The 25,211-nt window shown below is 43.0% G+C and overlaps 1 protein-coding gene and 1 non-coding gene across 4 annotated transcripts; both read right to left on the bottom strand.

Annotated features, from left to right (window-relative positions):
- Nucleotides 1–1,643: 1,643 nt before the first annotated feature.
- Nucleotides 1,644–24,075, bottom strand: STX11 (syntaxin 11). Of its 3 annotated transcripts, XM_015284312.4 has the most exons (5): nucleotides 23,624–24,075; nucleotides 13,290–13,482; nucleotides 5,996–10,303; nucleotides 4,298–4,797; nucleotides 1,644–2,414 (listed from the first exon to the last, which is right to left on the bottom strand). In XM_015284312.4, the coding sequence occupies exon 3, from the start codon at nucleotides 10,296–10,298 to the stop codon at nucleotides 9,432–9,434; it is 867 nt and encodes a 288-aa protein (XP_015139798.1). In that variant the 5' UTR covers nucleotides 10,299–10,303; nucleotides 13,290–13,482; nucleotides 23,624–24,075; the 3' UTR covers nucleotides 1,644–2,414; nucleotides 4,298–4,797; nucleotides 5,996–9,431. The 3 variants fall into 3 exon arrangements, 1 of the variants encoding a protein (XP_015139798.1); XR_006938697.1 differs by lacking the exons at nucleotides 4,298–4,797; nucleotides 5,996–10,303; nucleotides 13,290–13,482; nucleotides 23,624–24,075 and adding exons at nucleotides 2,957–3,078; nucleotides 3,396–3,536; XR_001465929.4 differs by lacking the exons at nucleotides 4,298–4,797; nucleotides 5,996–10,303; nucleotides 13,290–13,482; nucleotides 23,624–24,075 and adding an exon at nucleotides 2,957–3,536.
- On the bottom strand, nucleotides 3,393–3,475 carry TRNAL-UAA. Its single transcript has one exon. It is a non-coding gene; the product is annotated as a tRNA-Leu (tRNA).
- Nucleotides 24,076–25,211: the final 1,136 nt, after the last annotated feature.

The following is a 25,211-nucleotide window of genomic DNA, read 5'->3' as shown; positions in this document are numbered from 1 at the left end:
CTCTGAGCTGGGAGATGGACTAGAGAAGTTCCAGGGTGGCCTTCCAGCCCCTGCTATCCTGTAAGGAAGAAAACCAGCTAACTGATACGTACTGCCTCAGCTTAGGAGCCCAAAACACAAGAAATTATCTCCTTTTAAGAACTTTCCTGTGAAGAAATGAGGAATTGCAGGCAATCTCAACAGTTAATTTTAGATGAAAGCAATGGGAAACTGACAAAAGAAGACTGAGGGAAACAGTTGGAAGGTACAGTACAGGCAAGGCGGGGAGAGACAGTGACTCTGCCTCTTTCAGCAGCAGCTAGCTGCTAGACCAGCTGATCTGCTTCTTGATGCACTCGTAAAAAGCTAACAGTGGGGGTGTGACAGAAAACAGCAAGAGATATAAAACTGGACACATGAAACATATGCATGGCAATCATTAAGTATGGATTTAGCCAAAAACAGAGCTCACTAATGCAAACTACACTTCCCACCATTGGCACCACTCCTATGCAGGTTTGCAACGAACAATTAGAAAGCAAGAGACAGGTGTTAGAAAATCATCAAATCACACATTCAGGGAGTATTCGCCAGCCAAGAACTGCATGAACAACTTTAGCCAACACTCAGAAAAAAAGGTGAGGCAGATGAGGTCAGAAGGAAAGAGCCTGAAGCACTTCCAACGCAGAAAGGGGGCCACGGTCAGGCACAGACAGCGAAGGAAAAACAATCGAGGAAAACCTGGTGAGTGCATTCCCTTCCCAAAATCATTAGGGAGATGAAGGCATTTTTCTAATTGCACATGTAAGATCACCACCACTACCACGTGTAAATTTTCTGTGATCTTCAGACAAAAGCTCCTCCCTGACAGGGAAAAATAATTCATTCACATTATTTTAATGCAACTAAAAATCCCAGAAAAAGGCATGTTAGTATGCTTTATACAGCAGATCAAGAACTCCATCGCTTTTTTATATTCTATTCCTCAAGTCGAGGTACTGGTCACCTGGAATAACAGAAAAGGGTTTAACTAAAGTAACCAAAGATACACTCCTAAATGTAACTGAAGAAAGCGATAGCTGCTCAACATTTTTAAAATGGAACAAGCTATACTGAACCAATCCCAAATACTACTTCACCAGGAGGTTGCCTTCTTACTGATTTGGTCTCCTGATTATGAAGTGAGAAATAATTTTGGCTTAAATTATGCCTTGCAGTTTCCCTACAAAAATCCCACTTTGTTCAGCACACATCACGTTGGGCTTACTGGTTAACCAGTGGTTCCAACTCTTATTTTCTGAATTACCTGATATTCTATTCATGGGCTTTTCCAACATAACTGAATTACTGAAATTTCTGAACTCTCTTCTCCCCCCCCCCCCAAAAAATGAACATACTTCAGAGCAAACCATTTTGTAGATGATTAATCTCTGCTATCTCTACATTACACAATGGAAAATTGAGGTATGGGAAGATCAATGTCAAATAACTTCAGTAACTTGACTGCTCATTCAGAGACACGTAAAATGCATTTTTTCAGAGAATGCTTACAATACAGATGACCGTTGGTTTCACCTGTGCTTATGAAAGTTCTGCATTTCTGCAAATCAAGACTGAGGCTCTCAAGATGCATACCATGAAATGAGGAACATGAAAATGAGTGATTGCTTCTGAAAAATCTGTTTTAATCTACCGATTCCTCGTCTGACAGCACATATGCAGTGGCCAAATACATAACTCTGTAGAGTAGCACTCAACTGTCTTCATAAGCTGCTCTTTTCTTATTCCAGTGTCTAGCATTAGCCACTGTACATTTACCAAATTCTTCATAAAATGATGCAAGGATCCTATAGACTATGACCTTTCTAGAAAGGCAACTCATTCACAGAATGGAATCCAATGGAAAGCAATACCATTTTAACTAAAGGCCAGAGCACATAAGACTGTCAAATTGCAAAGGCATAATTCACGAAATTTTAACAAGGAAACTAATGAAGAACAAAGAAAGAAAACTACTTGCTTGATAAAATAAAAACCTTAAATGAAAATCACAGTCAGCTCTAGTGCTGAAAGCCATATTCACATTACACCATTCTGTCACTTCACTTAAAACAGAGGCCAATAAGTAAGCAGATTATCCTTTTCTACATGGAAACGTGAAGGATGGGGTTGGGACATGTTTGTTGCCAGCAGATTTTACGGTTATTTCATGAGAGCAGGAAAGGGTGAAGAATCCCAGATTGGCACGAGCTCCAGCAAGTCATGGCAGAAAGCAGGGAACACAGCTTCACCACAAGGCCGAGTGAAGCTCCCTGCAAAGGAAATCTCTTACAGGAAGGACTGGGCCTGTAGCAGAATCTGCAGCTTGGAATTCTGGGTCTTCTGTATCTCTTCAACATGAAGACTGTTGGTTTTTTATCAGTGATTAGATGCTCCTGTAAAAGAAAACCTGCAATTACTTTTACTTCTCATTTTAATTTCCTTTAGTGTTGAATAGTGACCACTAACCCATCCTGTAGCTGACACAGTCAGGACTTTTCATCACGACCACTGCTGCATCCACAACATTTACATGAGCACGGTTTGCACAAGCAGGCCTGGACATAAGCACACAGGCAGAATTACCCTATCTGAATGCAAACGTGGGTTTTCAGGGGCAGCCATTTTCCATCACAACGTTACAAGTAAAAAGTGCATTCAAATACAGGCCCATTTTTACTAATTTGTTCCCGAATGAGTAATAGGAATGAAGGTTTACTTCATAAAACAATCCGACAGTACTGCTTGTCAATGAACAGTTCTAGAAGGCGCTGTTTTGCATTTAGAATTTAATTGGGGGAACAGTTAAACAGATAAATAGTCAAAAAAGCCAGCGTGCCAGCCTCTGTACTGTGTGATACATTGGGACTGAAAGCTCAGCATCACTTTTTCAGCTGCAATTACAGCAATCAGGGTGGCTGTGAGCACCAATACTCACCTGCATTAATTTGACGGGGGCACTCTGACAAACGCCCACACTTCACGGTGTGTCCGCCCACGCTTCGTTTGTGCCCTCCCCCCCCATCGCCTTCCAAGCCCCGGAATGCTGTGGTACTTTCCCTATCACAACAAAGTGCCGTCCGGAAAGCTGAGTAAATAAAGGAAGTAAAAAAAAAAAAAAAAAAAACTCTACAAAAATAAGCTGTGAGACCAACTTTAAGCTGAAGTTACGAAGTTTAAAAAAAGATAATAATAACAAAACAGCCGCAGCAGCTCGTTCAGACTGGCCGGCCTCAGCGCCGCTCCCGCAGGCCCCGGCCGGCGCCGAGTGCCCGGCACAGCCGCTGCTCGCAGCCCGCGGCCGGGCCACGCTTCCGCCTCGGCCCGCGCCCTCCCCGACAAATTCTCGGCATTCCCGAAAAAAATTCGTCATTTACCAGGAGTGGGGTTCGAACCCACGCGGACATACGTCCATTGGATCTTAAGTCCAACGCCTTAACCACTCGGCCATCCTGGTGCACATACAGGAGCCGCCCGCAGACGCTCCTACATACAAGGCCGCGCTCCCGCCCGGTCCCGCACCCCCCCGACCCTCAGGCCGCCGCCGCCGCCGCCGCCGCGCCCCCCCCGGCCTTCATTTCCAGCGCCGGAGGGCGCAGAGAGCGCACTGTGGCGCGTGCGGGCGGCCCCGTTCGGCTGCTTCAGGAGAGGCGGGCGGGCCGGAACCGGAGAGGGGAGGCTGTCACCGCCTCGGGCCTGCGCCCCTCACTCAGCCGGGACCGGGCCGCCGCCACACCCCTCCGCCGCACCTTTGGCGGGAGCTGGGGCCCGAGCGGAAGGGGAAAACGGGGAGGCCGTAATGCGAGAGGGTTTGGAGGCGCCGGGCCGTGCCTGAGGGGAGAGGGCAGGGCCGCCGGCACCCAACGCGAGCCCGGGTCGTCTCGCACCACCTTCGGGGCACGGGCGAGGCGGCCGGGCCGCTGCCAGGCGCCGCGCAGACAGGGGGAAGCGGGCGGGGCGCGGAGCCGGCCAGCCGCCGGGCCCACCCGAGCGGCAACGCCCCGCCCATGGTTTCTTCCTTTCCTAGACGGCGCTGCCGGTTGGGATGCCAGCTGGCAGGTGCTCTTGGGAAAAGTCGGTGCTATGTAGCGACGTGGTAGTTTTTCCTACTCACGTATTTGCTGGGCAGGTGGCCGGACTGAGATCTGCCTCTCTTCCCAGCCTGAGTTGGAAACATGCCCTGTATCCACCCTTCTCCAGGCTCCTGCTCTTGCCATGCTTACTTTTCTTCTGGAAAATTGACATCCCCTGTGCCACGCCACCGAACCTGGTCACGTACCTCAAGGTTATGGGACATGCATGGAGAGCAGATGTAAAGCACACAGCCTCTTTTTCCTTAATTCTATAATTCATGCACTGATGTCCTCTGATGAAAGAACAACTCCTCGAGTGGCATTTACCATGCTGTGTTATTTGCTAGTGGCGTTCCACGTTCAGTGTGGTGGCGTCTCAGCAAAGAAATGTCATCTAGGTTATTTTCTTTCCTGCTCATGTGTGAAATTATTTCTGAGAGACAAAATAAAATGTTTTTCCTGTGAAGGCTTTGCACGTGCCTTACTTGGTAGAGAGGAAGAGGAACTTGATTCTGTTGATGCGTCAGGCCGTGCTTTGGTGGCCAGTTACTCTAACACGTGTCCAGAAGCATCCTCTGTCAGAACAGATTCTGCTTTGCAGATCAGATGCTCTTCAGACAGCAGCTGCACTGAAAATGGTAACTTCTGGGCCAGGCCGAGGTCATTTCTCAGCCTCGTGTCAAGGCATATGGCATCCTTGAGGTAACTGAAAAGTGGAGGGATGCATTGGTGAAGGAAAGTTTCTACAAAGAGAACAAACAATAGGCCTCTATTTCACTTAAGAGATTCTTAAATCAGAGGCAAGAAAAGCTTTCTAACAACAACAAAAATTATGACTGGGGATGTGTTACCCAAGGAAGTTACAGGATCCTGACGATTAAAAATTTGCAGGAAGCAGTGGTTATTGGATAAACTGTTGGGGTAGCACTGGCACATGGGTCCTGGCATGGTATTGGCCAAAAAAAAAAACCCCAACACCCTCATAAGGTAGGCACTGTGCAGCAGAACAGTATATGTCCAGTGACTGTTATAGGCTTCAACTCAGCTATTTGGAAAACACTATATGATATAAACATGGAAGAAGATACACCTGTTAGCACATTCTTACATATCAGAGAAACAAATACACCGGGTTCCTGTAAAAATCACATTACTTCTGATTAACTGTAATCACCACAGACAGTATCTTTTAAAAGACAGTTTCCTGCTTTAATCACATGTGGTATTGTAGAGATACAAACACAATCATGTGTAACTCTTTTTCAGATCTATTTCAAACATCTGCCATGGCCCAAAACTCTAGAGAACCTATTTTGTTTTCAAGAAATTAGAAAATACAGCTGAGGATGTGATTTCAACAATTCTTGATGAAGGCTGGCCTCCACAAACTTGGATTACAAAAGCTCACCCTCAGGTTTTCTCCTCTTAAATAATAATAATACTTCTATCTTAAACTAAATGCTATACCTTTACTTCCAGAAGTTTCTCCCAAGACACTTGCCAGAGGGATGCCTTCCCATTGGGGTAGTAGCTTTCTCCATTTCTCTAAAATCAAACTTGTGTTTCAAAATAAAATAAGACTAAAACAAATATATTTTTTTAAATGCCATGGGATGAAATGGAAACTCATACACAAGAAGTTCAGTGTTGTTTACCATACATTATATTTTGCAATAGGGTTTTTTTTTTCATATTTATACAATTCTCTCTTACATTTTAAGAAAAAAACAATGGAAACCTGGCTGTCAGTCCACCTTTCTCCTCAGAAAGATCTGAAACAAAAAATGCCCAAAATCCTAAAAGCTAAAGTAGCCCATCTCACTTTTCACTGCAACCCCCTCAAACCCAGCTATAGGGTTTTTCACATCTTGGAAAGGAAAAAAAAGTTCCATAGGATATAGTACTTGCATCTCCGTAAGAGTTGTGTTGACTTTGAGAAGGCAGCTCTCCTTAGCAAGCATGAAGTCATCCATTCTGCAGCTTCTCTTAGTAGTATGTTAACACAGTATCAGGCTTTTACTTCTATCATCTTCTTCCACTCATCCTGTGTGGCATTACTCTTTGCAACTGTAGTGTAATCAGTGTGGTGTGTTTTTTGTTTCTGTTTTTTTTTCTGACGCCTGTTTGGCTGTTACTGGGCAAGTTCATGGAGTTCTTACACAACAACAGAAGAAAAAAAAACCCAACCCTTTAGTATTAAGCAATGAACAAGTTTGAAAGGAAGATGATTATTTCTTTAGTTACTGGGAGTAGCTTTTCAAATGCCTCTAATTCACAATGCAACTGAGAGATAGTTTTATGGGTACCAAGCTGATTTCAATGATTCTTATTTTCTTCCCCACAGCAACAGCTTGAAGTCAAGGCAAGGACTCTAATTATCTTTTTCCTCATGCTTTTGCTCTATTCCCCTGTGCCTCAAATCAGACTGAAGATCTGAATATAAGCTTTGTATTTCTAATAACAAAATCATCAAGATCTTTCAGAACTGCCAGAATAAATTTGTATTTTTTCTTGCAGTGGAAAGTCATCTTAGAATGTATGAAACTAATTCTTCATGTTTTTAATAGGAAAAATTACAATAAGTCTATTTCAATACGAAATATATTTGATTTACCATGGCAACAAACATTCTGAGGACATTCTTTTAGACATTAATCTTCTTTCACTAATTTACAGTTTAGTCCAGAAGCTTTTAGACAAAACTCTGACTATGTGAGCAACTATTCAGAGCTGTTGACTCAATGCACAACACTCTGCATTTTCAGTTTTTCTTATTAAATATTTTATTGCCTTTGTGGACATACACGTGTGCAAAAAAGAAACCATAGGTACATATTTTTATCAAAAGCAGGTACATATTTTTATCAAAAGCATTGTTAAGTGCTAAGAATATGTGGACAAAATGAAATACGTATTTTAATTCCCATTGATTTACATCCACGTTCTGATTGTTGGCTCTTTAGGATGTTTCTCTACAAACACAGTTCCATTGACTTGAATGTCAATACCTATGGAGTAAATGACTTCTGTCTTCTTGAGTAGCACCAAAGCAGTAAAATAATGGTGCCAGCTCAACCTCCGCTCTTTTTTCTCCCACTTCAGGTTTGAATACTGGGTTGTTTGAGAGAGTCTCAGGCAAGTATAATACTGATATCATCAAGACATCACTGAATATCAAAATAGCTTCTAGTTTAGAAGACCAGTGTTCTTCATGCTTCCTTGTTACCACAGACAGGCGCTTCAGCTAAAGAGATTTCCTGTTTCTGAAAACTGTTATCTATTTAGCTTCTATTTGTGTAAAAAGTCTATCCGGCAAAGAAGCATTTCCCCAAAGGATATAAAAGCTTGGAAGCTGAATTTCTTTTGTTATTATGTTATATATCAATATAAACAGTACAAAATGTTCGGGTATTTTTTTTAACATATAAAATTAGTGTGCAAAAAGTTCAGATGGGAAAAACTTCACTGTGATTGGTGAGGGAAGACGGCTACACACATTTAGGCAGAAATCCTAAATACAAAATACTTGAAATGTTTAAATATGTTTGTTAAAATAGCTATAAATATGACAAGAATTAAAAAAAAAAAGTCACTAACTTCTGAAAAAATGTCCTGCATTAATTCAAAGGCTACCAATAGATCACAGTGTAACAGGAAGCCACCCAGAAATATTAGAGTTGGAAAACTTCCAGAAGTAGGAGCTACAGTCACTCACCAGACCTTATGAATACATCTCTCACTGACAATGCTCAGTAGTTTCCAGGGCTGCAAATGTTCTATTCCCTCCTCATCTGTCAAACCAACTATGGGCAGACTCCTTTTACGCAAAAGGAAAGATTTTTTTTAAGCTTGAAAAGGGTACTGAAATGACATAAAAATGTTGTTATTCTTCAGGTGCAGAATATGAAGAATACGCCTGAATTTTTCTTTCCCCAGAGGAGATTTTCTAACAATGAGAGAAAATCCTTAACTTTTGTAAACCATTAAAACTGAATGTTAATAAATTTAATCCTTCATGCTATTAAATATGTATATAAAATTTCCAAATTAAAATCAATACTTATTAAAAGTCTGTTGATGGGATAATCCTTCCACTAAAACTGCTTGTGTGTATGTGCCAGAACAGGAGACTAAAATGCTTTCTTTGCCTCCCAGCTGTTATCTTCTTACAAGTGCTTCTACAGAGGGCCACTGCACACACCTCTTTTGCTGTCTGATATGTCAATTGACAGAAACACGTATTTGAAACCTAAAAGCATGGCAGTTTTTAAATTAAGATTTTTCAGTAACACAATTTGAAGAGTCAGTGTGATGCCTCCATGTTGCAGTTGTGGGTACTCAAAATGGAGAAAAACAATCACCTGAATACAAACAGCAAAACATGCCTATCATAGAATCGCTAAGGTTGGAAAAGACCCACAGGATCATCCAGTCCAACCATTCACCCTTCACCAATGGTTCTCGCTAAACCATGTCCCTCAACACAACGTCCAAATGCTCTTTGAACACCACCAGGGTCGGTGACTCCACCACCTCTCTGGGCAGCCCATTCCAGTGCCTGACCACCCTTTCAGAGAAGTATTTCCTAACGTCCAGCCTGAACCTTCCCTGGCGCAGCTTGAAGCCATTCCCTCTAGTCCTATCACTAGTCACCCGAGAGAAGAGGCTGACCCCCAGCTCACTACAACCTCCCTTCAAGTAGATATAGAGAGTTATTATTATGCTTCAAGTTACTATTATGCTTCAAGGTGCAGCTTACTTCTGTTAAGACCAGTGACAGATGGAAATAAAGTTGAAACAAACTAGTTTTGCATCCTGCTCCTGGTAACAGACTCAGTATTTTGTTGCACAAGCAGAGCAAAAATCTCTTGAAGTATTTGCATCAAGCAGGCTCCAAACTAGTTAGAATTCCAACCTCCTCATTCTGTGGTGTATTCTGTCACCACAGGCATTAAGCATGTACTGCCTGCAGACCACTTTGACTCATAAGAACAAAATAGCTTTTTGAAATCTGTCATTTTCCCTAGGCTCTTAGCCTATCCTTCATTCCTCTTTCTTGACTGGAACAAGTATCATTGCACAGAGATCTTATAAGTACTTGCACCTCCAGTTACAGTAAGAGAGTGCATTTCAATTAAAAACAGTTGAAAAGTTTTATCAACGCTTCCAGTAGGCCATAAATAGACAATTTTTCAGCACATTTAGGAACGTGTTACCAAACAAAACAAACTGCACAACAGCTCCCACAATTACAGGGGTTGTCATTAAAGAAAAACCATTGAAAAGAATATCTGATTTTGAAAACATTCAAGTTGGTCCGTGATAGCTTCAGAAGGATAATCACCTTCTGCAATACGAAAAGCAGCAGCAGAGGATTGTCATGAGAGGGTGTTTTCTTCTGTATTCCAATGCTTTTTTAATTTGCTCCTTGGATTCTCCTACGTAGTCCTCAACATTTTGCACATTTATCTCAATGACATCAAAGGTGTCTGCCTGTTCTTCCACTAGCAGGGCCACCTGCAGAAAGAGCTCGTGAACCTCCTTAATACGACCTTCTAATTTCACCAGCTCCTTATGACGTGTCTCTATCTCGTTCAAGGCTGAGCGAGCTCCCTTCACATCCGACAAGAGATTCTCGGAGAAGACATCCCATCTGCCTTGCTCAATCATCTCCTCAATCTGGTTGCTAGAAACATCTTTACCCATGATTTCTAGCTGACGCTGAATTCGGATCTTGCAGTTCTCCCGTTGGTTCATCTCTGTTGCATTGTATTCAAACATTGCTTCCTGAAAGGCATGCATAAGGTCAACATAATGGTTCTTTGCTACCCTGGCAATGACAGACATCACCCCATATTTTGTTATTGCATCTTCGCAGAAATCTCTCATTATTTGGAGTTTCCTGTGGATGCTTTCTCCACGGGCCTTGATGTCTCTGGCAATACCATTAGTATCTCGTTTAATGCTACTAAGACGACGCATGGAAGTAAGGAAGCGGTTGTTTTGCTTTTTTAGTCGCTTGACATCCTCTTTTAGGAGGTTATTTTCAGTCCGGATGTTCTCTATGTCCTTGTGAAGAGTTTCCAAGGCATAATCAGTCTCATAAAGGAGAATGTCACGGGGTGAATTTTCATCATCCTCACTGTAAGAAAACTCCTGGTTGTGCAACCTGGCAAGTTCACGCATCTCATTTAGCCGGTCTTTCATCCTGCCTGTAAAACAGAGGAAAAGTAGGAAAAAAAAATTGCAGTAAGTAAACTATTGCTTTACAAGTTCTTAATTAATGATGCATTAAAGATAAACCAAAATATTGCAGATCCTCTGTTGTTCTAAACTTGCTTTTCCTGGAAGGAGAGCAGAAGTCTCTCAGAAAAGTATACAGCTTTAACCAGTATTGTTGGGAAAGAAAAGCTTTGAGAAACAGTGTGAAAAGCAGCAAGATTTGTATTTCTTTTTTCTTTCTTTTTCTTTTCTTTTTAAAGGAAAAAGGAAAAAGAAAAAAGAAAAAAAGAAATAAGCAAGTTTAGGGTCTTCATATGCTATTGTTAATCACAGCGCACCAGGCATTAAAAAAACAGCAATAGCTCAATTTTTTTTTTAAGTAAAATCAACTAATCAAATCTTATTTATTTTTGTATAATGGAAACATCTTATAGAAAGAATAAAGTAACACTGCTGTTACAGGTCAGGATCTGTTCTTTTTGCCTCAGACTTACTTAACTATAAATTTCACTAAAACAGATGCAGAATGAGTAATCTGTAGACTAGTTAAGTGCTAACAAACATAAATCTCCTGTATGTTATTCACTTGAAATTCTAGAGCTAAAATCTTTGCAGAAAGTACGACTGAAAGCTTCAGTGAGAACCCTATACTAAGTATTGCAACAAGCAGGAAGCTGAAAATTTCCCATCCAAAAAAAAAAAAAAACCTATCTCCCATGACATCATTTAAATTAATAAGAAAGAGAACAAAATTAAGAAGTAATAACAAGCATGACATTGCCAAACCTCTGTGTCTAGAGGAATCATCTTTGTTTTTCCAGGAATTAGAGCACCTTCATGAGCATTTACAAACATGTTATCTGCTCTGGACACATCCCTTTGTAGATTCATCAGTTACTCTAAAATTAAGTAAAGTCCCATGTGAACATACTCAAGATAACAGGCCTAACTCCTGTGTGAACTAAGACTTCAATTTTATAACCAATTTTTCATGGGATTGTTAAATATGTTTAAGATGTTAGGGAGGAGAAGGAAGATTCCATCACAGACACAGCCTCTTCAGCTCAATGAGAGTAAATGCTGATCTTGAGAAGCATCCTGATTAGAATCTTGTTTACAGTGCTACAAAAAAAAGGTTTTTCAACCTTATCTAATTCCGTTCCGAGCAATATAAAACAAACAAAAAAACAGTCCAGTATGATGAAAAATGAGCTTGCAGTCAGGAATCTACCTACATAACAACTGTAGGAATTTAAAACCAGAACCCACATAGATGCAATTAAATTACACAGGGGAAGCTTTCAGATATCAAAGGTTTTCCACTACCTCCCACAGCAATAACAAAATCAAGACCTACACCTCACGCCACAACACTAAGATGAAAAATCCCCACCTACAAGGAAAACAAAATTGCATAGGGCAGCTTTAATGACCGGTTTACTTGACTTGAAAACCGTATGGCCAAGATTACCTACAGGAACTGTAGCTAGAATATCTACCGTCTGTGTTTGGAAATGGTTATTGGAATGTTCTCTAGATAGCACGGTGGAAAGGAAAAAAAGAACCATCTTGCAATCTCGGGATTATTTAAATCTCTTCTAGTAACCAATTGTTTCTGAGTTTTTCACCTGAAATGTAGATGTGGGACTGAAAAGCAGTCACATCGCTAGTCTGACTGCATTCCTGACTGTTAGAGGCTTCCCCAGAGTTTAAAATCCTTCCACTTTTTAGCCTGGCCCTGAAACTGTGTTGTGCTCAGCGATTTATTCACCTTGTGTATAACATCTACATTTGGAAACAATAATTTTTATGCCCAAACCCTAATGGGATGATCTATTTTATGCAGATGGAATCTCGTTTCTATGCGTTGTGTGTGCAGGCTTACATCACCCCTGCGCTTGAAGGAACGGTCCTTCAGCTTGAGGAAAACTAAATTTCAGCGGACTTCCTGAAGAAATCCCCACAGCAAGCAGTCTGACAAGTGGCTCAACAATAATTACCTTTTTTTTCTTTTTCTTTTTTTTGTGCTTAATAAAGGTGGTGAGCTTCTCTGGAAAAATAAGAACAGTTCGACCTATTAGCCACTATACTGCGTCCTTCCAAACTTCAAGGAACGTAGGTATCTACCAATCATTTTAATCCAGAGATGCTCTCAACTATGTACATAGATCATGAGTATGGTATGAATAATAACTGTTTTTTGTTTGTTCAAAACTTAAGCAAGAGTTCTAAGACTGAGGAAAGTTTACATTTAAACAGAGGAACTACACTGAATAAGAACACTTACACAATAAGCTGATAACTTTACAGGAATAGGTTTACACTTCCTTTCTCTACCCTCAATGGTGCACTTTGCAATTTGTCTTTCTTATTCACCACTATTTTAAAGTGTCATATAAAACAAAAATAAGAAAAAATGGAGAAGAAGAAACACAGTAATTCATAGCATGATGATTACTGATGCTGTAATTTACATGGATATTAATCCTGCAGCATCTCTGTAAAAGTATTGGGCGTTTTTTTGTTTGTTTGCTTAATTCAACATACATGAAATATTAAAAAGTCATGCACCAAAATAAGATCAAGAACCTCCCAAGTATAGCCTCAGACTGCACGATAATGTTCTCTATACACAGAATGATCATGGAATTAAACATCGGCCTACATCCTATCACTTCCACCAAGTCTACAATCTATATGTGCTGAAAAACATGTTCTACAACATAGAATTGAGTATTCATAATTCAGCTCATGGTCAGATACCTCATTTACTGTGTTACTGCAGTTTATTTCCTCAGGGTTTTCTCCTGTGATACCCCCAGAATGCTCTATACACTCCTCAGAGTCCTTTGGGGAAAGGCAGTTCTAACAGCCCAATCAACAGACACAGATTTCAGCAGAGTGATTATGGATAACAGTTTCACTCTTGATAGTTATAATGCCAACTGTAGACACTTGAAGCACATTGCTCCATACCTTGTAAATTCGGAAGTCAGCACCGGACTTCAGCCACTGCTTCTGGTCTCAAACACTTGACCAAGTAAGATCCCAAAGTAACAAGCTGGACATTGGTGAATGAACACATGGATCCAGGCCACTCATGAGAAGTCCATCTCTAAAGACATGTGTAGCATCTCTTACGATCTCCGTGATCAAGTAGAATCCAAACCTAAATATGAACAGAGGGATCAAATTAACGTTTTGTAGACAATCTTCAGCCTGAGGATTCCTAGTTTCTTAATGCTTAGCTCTAAAAGCCTACATACCAGCTCTTCAGGGAGTTGAGTCAACAGAATCTCCTGGGAATCTGTTCTGAAGGACAAGGGAGCTGAGCAGAGCTGGCAGATCTTTAAGGAAGCTTTCCCTAGAGCACAAGGGCTCTCCACCCCCAAGTGTAGGAAGTCAGAAAAGAAAGGCAAGAGTCTAGCATGGCTGAACCAGGACCTCCTGGTCAATATGGAGAGCAAGAAGAAAATGCATAAGCAGTAGAAGCAGGGATAGGTAACCTGGGAGGAGTACAGAAATGCTGCTAGACTGTGTAGGGTTGGAGTCAGGAAGGCTAAGGCCCAGATGGAACTGGTCTTGGCAAGGGGAGCAAAGAAGGATAAGAAAGGGTTCTATAGGTATAGCAACCGGAAAACAAAAGTCCAAGAGTCCCTGGTCAGTAACTACAGACAAGTAAAAGGCTGAGGAATTCAACAACTTCTTTACCTCAGTCTTCACTAGCAATGGCTCTGCACACAGTCCTTGAGAGAATGGTTCAGAAGGTGGGGCCGGGGGAGCAACTCCCCTCCCACTATAAGTGAAGATCAGGTTTGTGACTGTCTGAGGAACCTCAACATCTGCTAATCTATGGGTCCCAATGAGATGTACCCCAGAGTCCTGAAGGAATTGGCTGAAGTAATCACCAAGCCATTCTGTGATATTTGACAAGTCACGGTGGTCACCTGAGGTCCTTGCTGACTGGAAAAAGGGTAATCACAGAATTACAGAATGGCTAGGATTGGAAAGGACCCCAAGGATCATCAGGTTCCACAGGCAGGGCCACCAACCTCTAGATCTGGTACTAAACCAAGTTGCCCAGTGCCCCAACCAACCTGGTCTTGAACACCTCCAGGGACAGTCAATCAAATTAATCATTCTGAGTTGTTATATTCCCTTTAGAACCTGAGCCTGACAGGTATTATTTTCCCCATTTCACAGAGGAGGAAGCTGATGTCAGCAGGGTTATGTAACTCACTCAGGACACCTGTCAGCTAAGTGACAGTACAAGGCTTTAAGATCGTATCTCCTTGAACTTCTGATTTTTTAACACTACCGCTTTGGGCAGGAGGCAGAGCATGCCTTATCCAATAAAAGTTGAGGTGGAATTTAGAAAGGCCAATGCAATGGTACACGTCAAAATATGGTGAATGAAGCAACCACACCCTCTGGAAAAACATGACGGTATGTTTAATCACCAGAGGTAAATGATGTTGGCACTACTCTTTGAAGTCACAGATCTACAGATGCCATGACCGGGTAGGTCACTTCTTCTACTTCATGCAAATGAAATATGCTTGAATAATATAGGACCCATTTTTAAGAAGGGTAGAAAGGATGACTCAGGGAACTGCTGACCTGTCAGCCTCACTTCGGTACCAGGGAAGATTGTGGAGCAGATCCTCCTGGAAGCTATACTAAGGCACACAGCAGAGAGGGAGGTGACATGCAATAACCAGCATGGCTTCACCAAGGGCAGGTCCTGCCTGACCAACCTTGTCACATTTTGTGAAAGTGCAACCATGTCAGCAGACAAGCGAAGAGCCACTGATATCATCTGTCAGGAGTTCAGTATTGCCTTTGATACAATCCCCCACTATGTCCTTCTCTCCTGGAAAGATATGGATTTGATGGGTGGACCGTTTGGTGGATAAGGAACTGCTTATGAGATTGTACCCAGAGTGGTGTTCAGTGGCTCAATGTCCAATGGAGATCAGTGATGAGTGGTGTCCCTCAGAGGCCAGTACTGGTACTGACACTCTTTAACATCTTCATCAATGACACTGACAGTGGAATCAACTGCACCCTCAGCAAGATTGTGATTGATGCCAATCTCTGCAGTGCAGTTGACATGGTTGAGGGATGGGATGCCATTCAAAGAAACCTAGACAGGCTCTAGCAGTGGGCTCAGGTGAACCTCATGAGGTTCAACAAATCCAAGTGTAAGGTCTTGAGGGATGTAAGGATGAAGTACAGCCATCCTTAAGGCCTTGGGGGTACTGGTGGATGGCAAGCTGGACACAAGCCAGCAACATGCCCTCAGAGCCCAAAAGCCAACCGTTTAAGCTTCAGTCTTCTGACAAAACAGTGAACTCATTTGGAACATCTGCAAACTGCTATTTTGACGGATTCACAGTTAGGTGAAATTTTAGAAGATTCTCATAAGGAAAACAGCAAACTCAAATACAATGGCATTACAGAAGTCTTTCCCCATTTCAGACAAAGGGGAAGCAGATCTTCCCAGAAGACGCTAGTAACACCCAAACATTCCTTTCATAGAATCAGTGACAGAACTGACAAAAAAGAGCTGAAACAAGCAAATAAACAACAATAGGAAAGCAGAGGGGACCAGCCATTTGAAAAATGGCAACTTAATGGACCAGTATTTAGAAAAGTTGTCCTTCTTTATCAGATGCTGTTGTAACTAAACTGTCCTGAGTAACATTTACTTACACATTGATAGCACTGTTTGTAATTAAAACAAACATATGCCAACACGTGATATATAGTACATTACAATTTGTTAGGTATAGCCTCAGCAATCTCTTCCTTTATAAAAAGCCCCATGCAGCAGGAGAAGCTGAGCATTTCTGGCTAGAAAGCATCTCTGCAAAAGAAATTTGGGGTCCTGGTGAACATCAACTTGAACATAAATTAGCTCTGCACCCTTGTGGCACAGGACACCAACAGGATTGTGGGCAGGAGCTGCAGAAGAGGTCTAGGGGAGTGATCCCTCCCATCTGACACCTGAGAGTCTGTATCTGGAGTGCCGTATCTGTGGCACTGCAAGAGATATGGACACCATGGAGTGAGCCCAACAGAGGCCACCAAGTTGGTTTGCAGTGCTGGAGCCCCTGCTGTGTGAGGAGAGTCCAGGAACGCTGGGATTGTTCAGCCTGGAAAACAGAAAGCTCAGGGGAGATCCTACTGCTGCCAGCACCTACCAAATGTGAGATGTACAACAGCAGGGGCAGGAGACCAACATGGGAACCAGAAAATAGAGGAAAGAAAACAGGCAACACCAAAACAAATAAACAAAAAACCAAACAAACCACAAACTGAAAAATATTGGAATAGGTTCCCAAAGAAGTTTTGGAATCTGCATCCTGGCTGGGGCCTTCAGCAACCTGATCTACCTGTGTGTGGTTTGAGGGTTGCTGGATGAGATGACCTCCAGAAGTTCCTTCCAGTGTAATTTTGTTCTATTACACAGCCTTAGTCTGATAATTTGAATGTGGGATAAATATTATACTACTTGCACAAGTTGATTTAAAATATGTTTAACACATTATTATTTTGAGAACCAGCCACTCTGTTCTCTGGAATAACAGCCCCAAGTATATAAATACCTTTATTCTACATATATGTGTTTTAATAGATTAGTTACTGGTTTTATTTTTATTTTATTTTTTATTTTATTGCAAAATACTGTGCATACTCAAACTGCAACACGTACCTTCCTGCTTGTATTTTTGGGGTAGATAAATCTGTCCTTATAAAAAAATCAAGTTCCTTCTGCAACCCATCATGATGTATACACCCAAACACACGCACACAGGAAATACAGGCCAGGTAACGACTGCAAAGGTTACTGCTTTGAAGTCAAATACTCACCAAGCACGGTCAGGGGAGATATGTTTAGCATTCACCTCTTCGTGTTAGCACGCTGCTTCTTGGTGTTAATCACTATGACTAACTTTCCCATGATGCATGAGAAATTTGCAAGCTATTCTGTTGCAATAAGAGCGCATGGCATGGGATTTCAGACAGAAAAGTAAATCCACTCTGAAAGTTAAAAGCCACACAAAACTGCTTCCCAAAAGCCCCGTGTACAGACCAGAAATCCTAAATTACTGGTAACATAAAATGCCTGATAAAATAAGCTATTTGTAGTAACAAATGTTGGCTGTAAGAGCAAGTTATGCACAGCAGCACTACAAGCATGCATTTCCACTGCTGTGCTAATGTTTTGCTTCTAAGTAGAAATAACAAAGGCTGCAAAGTAGTATATAAAAGCAAACAAGTTGCACACCTTTGTCTCAGCATTAACATTTGTATATCCACATCACTGAGTTTGGTGACAAGTGGTGAAATAAACCAGCAGGTTCAGCACAGCATCCACATTTGCATCACAAGCAGCTGGGAAGGAAGCCAGTGAGCATTTTTCCTTTTTACATCATTCCCAGAAGGCAGCTGCTAGCTAAAAGCAGTTTGTAGGTTACCAGAAGTCTAGTCAGTAATTGTTTCATCCTTGAGTAAGACCTTACAAGATGAGAGCCTTACTTCAGTTGAAGTGGCCTATTTGAGGAACAACAGATACTTCAAAACAAGCCATTTAAAACCTTTTCTACCTGCAGTTCTTCACTCCCTTGGAAGGTAAAAGTAACTACATGCTTTAGTATGAGCCCCCACGGCTCAACTGGCCTGGTATCCTACCCCTCAATGCCACATGCTACTGCTTGCATGACACACCACAGACGTGACCCAAGAAACAAGTGGTGAAGAATTGGGAAACAATCTGCTCCTAGACAGAATTACTTAATAGCCAGCTGTATATCAGCACATTCCAGTGACTTTCCATACTTTTTATGGACCATACAGTATTGACGGAAACTCATATGGACTGCTGGTACTTAATACACTCATTTGTGAGGCAAACAATGCGCTGCTGCTACACAAAACTGAATAATTTATAGCAAATACAACCAAAGCCTTTCTTTTTAGAGTGTCAGATTTAACAACTATATTCCTGTTTCAGAGCAGATTCAATAATTTTCTCCGGGATCTGTTCTCCAATAATAGGTTAGATAATAGTAACTCAGACAACAGATTATTGTTTACAATAGGACTTCCACTATACAAAAAAAGAAAGAAAGAAAAAAGCTTCTAATTGAATCAGAGCATAACGCAAACCATATTTCACGACCAAATTCCCTGACCTCTAAATCATCTCCATCACTGGCGGAATGGCTTCTCTTTCTTGCTCCTCGTCTGTGAGAGCTTGAAGAAAGACCAAAAAAAATCATCATCTAGCAATTAGGATGCTGTGCCTTCTGGAGCTACTTTAAGATCACATCTGCATATTCTACTCCAATATTAACAAACACAATAGAGGTCAGCATGTTGAAATCTTTTCATAGCCTCACTGAAAGGAAGTTACCATTTTCTCTGGAGTTTCTTGTATTTAGTAATGCTTTAAAATACACCAAGTATGTTCAGGATTGAAAATAACACAGGCTATAAAAAAAAAATACAGAAATCCATCACAAAGCTGAAAATTTATCCAGAGAATATTAGACACAACTGCTTTCTATTGTAGTCAACACCTGTTCACAGCAGAATACTCCCATCCTACTTCCAGTCACATTAGTGAGAGTGCACAAAACTGCAGGTGTCTCAGTGCAGGCTTTTTTCAAATCTGACATGGAGCGTTTACTTCTGTTTACATCACATGAAGTTATTTATTACAAGCTGGTATAATCAGAGAAACAGAGAGAACTCATTCTCTGTAGACTACTTATGCAGTTATCTGAATCTCCACGTCTCCCTTGCTTTCTTTCATACCACAAACGCTAGTTAGAAAGGCATAAGGGGAAAAAAAATTAACATTCAAATAGGTTGTTACCTCTAACTCAAAGTAATGAGGCATAACTGCTTGACTGCTGATGGCTTTTGAGCTTCTTTGACTTACCCAAGTTTCTCCTACAGTATTCAGCACAAAGTAACTCAGTTTTTGCACAAGAGCATATTATAAATCCAGAGATCTAGAATGTGTCTCCTACTTCCCAGATGTATTCAGCAGAATTAACTATTTTAGTATTTCCCAGGCTGGTTATCAGGCTCTCCAGACACCAACAAGGGAAGCTGCTGCACACATAGCATGCATATCATTTTTCAGATATTTATGAAGAAACTGGCAAAAAAAAAAAAATCTGAAGTTTTACCTTGCTACTACACAGCTTACATGGTAATTGAACATTATCCTGGCATCAGAGAGGACAGCCTGTTGAACTTATACCTGCTGTTACTATTTACTGGACTGTCTACACTTCTGCTGGGGAGCTGTGGATCACCACTGACACATCTTTTGTCCTGCACAGACAATAAGATGGATTCTCGGCATCTTCTCTGGGCATTTTTCTCACAAGTACCACTACTATCCAATTGTAACCAGCTTTGTTTCCATCTGGTTGTAGGGCAGTCTACACCAGCACTGTAGACAAAGAAGTTTCTCCATCTTCATGACATGACCCATCTCCATGACACGGCCCATTAAAAAAGGTAGTATTCACACACACTGTTTGAACTCCCACTAACAGTCATCATATATGAAAGGAATGAAAACAGGCAAGTTTAATGTACACCCCAAATTTAGCCTTTTTTTTTTTTTCCCTAAGGTCTCTAGAAACCCTATGGTTATCAGCTTCAGGTTCTGAAACATTGTACAACTGCTGGAACCCTTACACCTATGAGCTGTGAACCTCTCTGAAAAGGGAGTGCTACTACAAGCAGCTGTATGGGCATGAGAATGTATTTTACCACAGAGAAAAAAAATCCCACTCTTGCTCTCCTTCTCATGTGGTATATTACAGGCTAACTACTGCAGCATGTCCTGTCTTCTGTGATAGGCAAAGCTCAAGTCTTCAGTTAAAACAGGATGGGGACAAGGGAGTATGGATTATACCTCCCCAGGCTTTGCAAATAGTTATACAGAAACATAAACAGTGAGACAGCCATCCATGCATTTCTGGCAATTACTGCAGCTGAGAAGCATGATGAGTCACGGCACATGGAGACGTGATGCCATCACTGAGTGCTGCAGGTGGATCCCGCTCTGGTGAATCACCTCAACAAGCCTGACACAGGTCTGCCCAGTAGAACAACTGGATACAGGCCGCATGTAACTACCATTGCTACTACCAGATGGTATTTAGGCACAATTAAGACATTAGGGCTGGCATCTGCGTGGAAATATGAGGTTGCATGTGATCATCAGTCAGGAGCAAAGTGTTCTACAGGCATTTGTAAATTAGCACAACAGCATCTTTTTCTTTTTTTGAGTATACATATATTTAGAGTTTACAGTTTTACAATCTGATATCGAGTATCCAACTTAAAGGAAAAAAAAATCCCTTTGTGTTTTAATATGAGGTGTCTTATTGGTGTTTGTTCACATGGGGCAGTACAGGAGGCTGAGTTCTGGGTCCTCCTGCAAAACCTACACACCTGTAACAGGACCAAAGAGGTTCAGCCAGGAAGCAATCCTCACACATACACGCACAGGCAAAGTCTCAGCCCCAGGACATGCTGGCCAGCAGTACAGCAGTCACTGCACAGCACCTATGGGTGTTCTCAGGCCTCTTCAAAGTACCAGGGACACCGAAACAAGGTACAGATGTAACTGGGGGTACAGTGCCACCAGTACTCAGGCAATCTTTCCCCAGCTTTCGTTGATACAAGTTAATCAAAAATAATCTTACACCACATCAGTTAGACTTGCTTCCTTGTTTACTGCCCAGCAGATAGAGAAGAAGCTGCACACATAATCAGCCTCACAAAGTCAGGTCCCGTGAGACCATGATTAACTACAGAAACAGGGCCTAAATGAGATGCATTGAGCACTACGTGCAGAAGGCTAGATGAGATAGCAGGATGGTGACACAATCAGCAGAAGCTATCAAAACAGCAGAGCAAAAAGGCAGAAGCTGAACCACACTGCTGGCTCCCCAGCAGCGTGGCATGGCCACATAGCATGGGCATGGCCAGGGGCAGGCCTGGAGCTGCGCCCCCAGAAATGGCTTCTCTGCAAGGCTGCATCAATGTGGTGAGCCAGCACCTGGGGCTGAGGTAAATTTATCAGGTTAAATTAGCATTACCTCACAGATTTCTGCACTGCGTCTTGTCACCTCTGCACTGCGTCTTGTCACCTCTGCACTGCGTCTTGTCACCTCTGCACTGCAAGGATGAGCGAGGAATCAAAGGCACTGATAGGCCAGGTGAAATATAAGGGAGGCTCTATTTGGTCAAGCACCTTCATGTTTGGTAGTTATCTTCTGTCATAACTGTTTTCAAATATGCCAACATTATGATGGCCTTCTGTCAGTCAAGGAGGTTACCCATAATTTCAATTAGCAACTTGGATAATGGAGCCAGACATGAGCCTTCACAGCCTCCAGACAACAATGAACTTGGAGGGGGCAGAGGCAAGCATTTAGTGATGGAAGGGAAGACAAACAGAATGCAGGATGAGCCTGGAAAATCACAGCAGTGCTACCAAAAATAAAAGGAAATTCAGAGTATGGCACTTAGAATTCAGAGTATGGCACTTAGAACAAATTATCTGCACAGATAGAGAATAGGGGATACCAGGGTTAAAAGCGGGAAAGCATCAGTGGGGTTATAGTAGATTACATGCTAAAATGCAAGTCCACAGTATAAAGCCACTGAAGAAAAAAAAAAAAAGAAGAAAAAACCACACAGCACTTATGAGAGAGGTGGCATGGGAAGTACCAATTGCACCCTACTCGGTATCAGTAAGGCCTTGGTTGGAATATTGCATCCAGCACCCATTACCAAGCTAGGAAAGCCATAGGATACAAACAGTGTCTCCAAGTGGTTTAGAAAGCAGGAACTTGAAGGAAGAGGAGAGGGACATAAGCTTGTTCTTCGCACAAGATCAGGGAGAAATCACAGAATGGCTTGGGTTGGAAGGGACATTAAAGCCCATTCAGTTCCAATCCCCAGCCATAGGCAGGGCTACCACCTACCAGGCCCTGGGGCCTTCAGTGCCTCAAGGGATGGGGCATAAAGACACCACACTCTAATGCACAAAAGGAGATCATAAAAAGAAATAGTGATCTGTTTATTTCCAATGTCATCCATTTGACTTACATGTGAGTTACACTGAACAAGCTGTGACAGGATAAAATGGGATCAGTTCTCCACAGGAACACCACGGAGCCCTCTTCCTCAGAGGTCACCAACAGGCTACAGGAATGCCCTGCAGGCCTGCTTCGGGGGCACGGCTCTGCTGCCCCAGAATGGATTGGGCCGTGCCTTAAAATCTCTCCATGACTTTACCTGTCCATGGTCTGCCAGCTCCCTTGCAGCCATGGAAGTCCTGGTGGTTCCTGCCACCCAGAAGGTCTCTTCCCTTTCTATTATCACCGAGCACCTCTCCTTTGGAGCAGATCTAGGTTAGTTATGTTAGCATCACGCCTTTCCTCACAGAAGGCTCTCTCTTGCTTCCCTCTCCAAAAACCGTGCACAGTACAACACAAGGGGTCAGATACGGAGCCTAAGCCTGCACCACCCCAAATCTTCAAGACTGTGGGGCAGTATGCAGTGGCATTTTAACGTGTCGAGGGATTTTCTTTATCGTGCTTATTTTCTGGATAAAGATCTCTTATGACAACAGAGGTTAACCTGTGGCTTTAGCCACAGCCAAAACACCACATGCATGTGTCTTATGGCTCAGGATGCAACGTCAGTTTCAGAGCAGTGGTCATACAAGGCAGGCAGTGAGCTACACGAGGTAAGAAAAAGGTCTTCAGCAGTGCCGAGCATCTAAAGCATGCTTTTGTAAGGATGAGTTTCACCCTGTTTTTCTTTAGGCTGTTAACCCTTTTCTTCTGAACAAAGCTGTGCTCCTCTTGTAGCCTCACCACTCCCACAGAAAAATGTTTAAACAGCAAGGAGCACCGTGAACAGGAAGCCAGCGTCCTCCAAATTGCATTTTCATCTCAAGAAGCCACACATTTCCACTTGGATCCCTAGCAGCTTAAAACAAAAAGAAAAGGTTCCAAAAATACCACCTGAAGCAGAGGAACGAGAAGCACCACTGTGCACTGTAGGCCAGCGATACTCCCAGCCATTTCCTTCCCCGGCACTGGCTCCCACTGCTATCTCAGACACACGCACCACTAACTCTCCTCAGTAGGACAAGAGACTAGCGCCAGTTTAATAGGAAGCAATCAAAGAGCACTAACTCCTGCCACGCTCGCAGACCTGGCCACAAAGAGGAAAAAGGGAATGCCACAAGCTGTTACCTCTCGCGTACGAAGCCAAGCGCCGTCAGCCCGCTCGGCGCTGCCCACGGCCGCACCACGAGGCAGGAGGACGGGCGAGGCAGACTGCAGCGCTGAGACCGGACGAGGAGGTGCGTTTTGAGAACGCCCTCGTTCCTCTGATCGTGTCAGCAACCCAGAGATGCCCTTCTGCCCCTTAAAGGCGACCACAGCCACAGATAGAACCAAGCACCTCCGGTCTCCAGCCCACAACCTGCCGCCGAGCTCACACGCCCCTCTCGGCTCACACGGGGCCGTTTCCTTTACTCTCAGGCAAAGCCAAACTGAAGAGCGCTCTTCACACCCCCGAGCCCAATGCTGAGCGAGACACCGAGAACAGCTCGGCAGCGCGGAAGGCGCCGTCCCTCCTCCCGCCCCGCGCAGCACTCACCTCCAGCACCAAACGCACCGCCCCTGAAGCCACAGTCACCGCCGGGGAGCCCGCGCCGTCGAGGCTACTGCAGGTCCCGGCGGAACGCCCCGCCCCGCGGCTCAGCTCATCGCCCATTGGCTGCTGGAGGCGGTGATTTGCATAGCAGCGCCCGCCCCCGCCCGTCGGGGGGCGGATCTGTGCGGGAAACGCGGGCGGGAGCGGGGCGGCCCTGCTTGGCAGTCGGCGCCGTGGGCAGGGGCAGCCCTTTCTTGCAGGCTTCGGACGTGGGCGCGGAAATACTGTGCTGTAGTGGCTGCTGGGGACGCAGATCAAACCACTGCTTCCGTTCAGTGTGTAATAGGAGGCGAGCTCCACACGGTGCTGCAATGAGGGCTGCACTTAGCCCAGTCTTGGGCGGTTACTTGGTGTCTTTCTGGAAAAAAATAAAACAAAAAACACCCTTGTTCATCATTCTTTAAATTAAAAGTCTTTCTTTTAACTAAAACAGCAACACACCCTTTAGCCACAGTTGTCAATGTGCACTGTTAGCAAAATAGCAAGCTGTGCCATTAGTTATAAAGGCTGTTCGCATCCCGCTGTGATCTGGAGTTTTTGTTTTTCTTCAGCATATCAAAGAACCATTTTTTTCCTTACTTTCACCAGAAAACCAAGAAATGTGAATCTGGTAATTCCAAAATACAGGTTTTTTGTTGTTGATGATGATACCAAGTAATGGCTGGAAGAACATCTGTGCTTTCCAAAACCATTCTCAGTTCCAGTGAAGCCCCCAAACCTCTTTCACAGTGCATCAGCACACTCCCATCATGGAGCAGTCTGTCGCAAAGGCATGCAGAGCTTCCCGCCTCCCTGTCTTCTGTGCTGCTGTTATTTCAGGAAAAACACCTCAGCAGTAAGTAAATACTTGAGGTTTTATGGTCAACAACCAGTTAAAATTGTGTTTGACAGAGTGGCTGTGTCTGCCTGAGGGAAAAGGCAAAACACCCAAGATTGCACTCCTTGCTTCTTTCCACGTGGAGTCTTTGGCCTCCGGGGTGGTGGTACCAAATACAGGCAGAGCTGAAAATGGAACTGCATGGGTAAAGGCTGTTTAGAATCATAGAATCATTAAGGTTGGAAAAGACCATTAAGATCACCAGTCCAGCTGTCACCCCATCCGCACCATACCACTGACCACGT

The sequence above is a fragment of the Gallus gallus genome, chromosome 3 (genome assembly GCF_016699485.2).
Source record: "Gallus gallus isolate bGalGal1 chromosome 3, bGalGal1.mat.broiler.GRCg7b, whole genome shotgun sequence".
NCBI lineage: Eukaryota > Metazoa > Chordata > Aves > Galliformes > Phasianidae > Gallus > Gallus gallus.
This window is presented reverse-complemented; position numbering and strand designations above follow the sequence as displayed.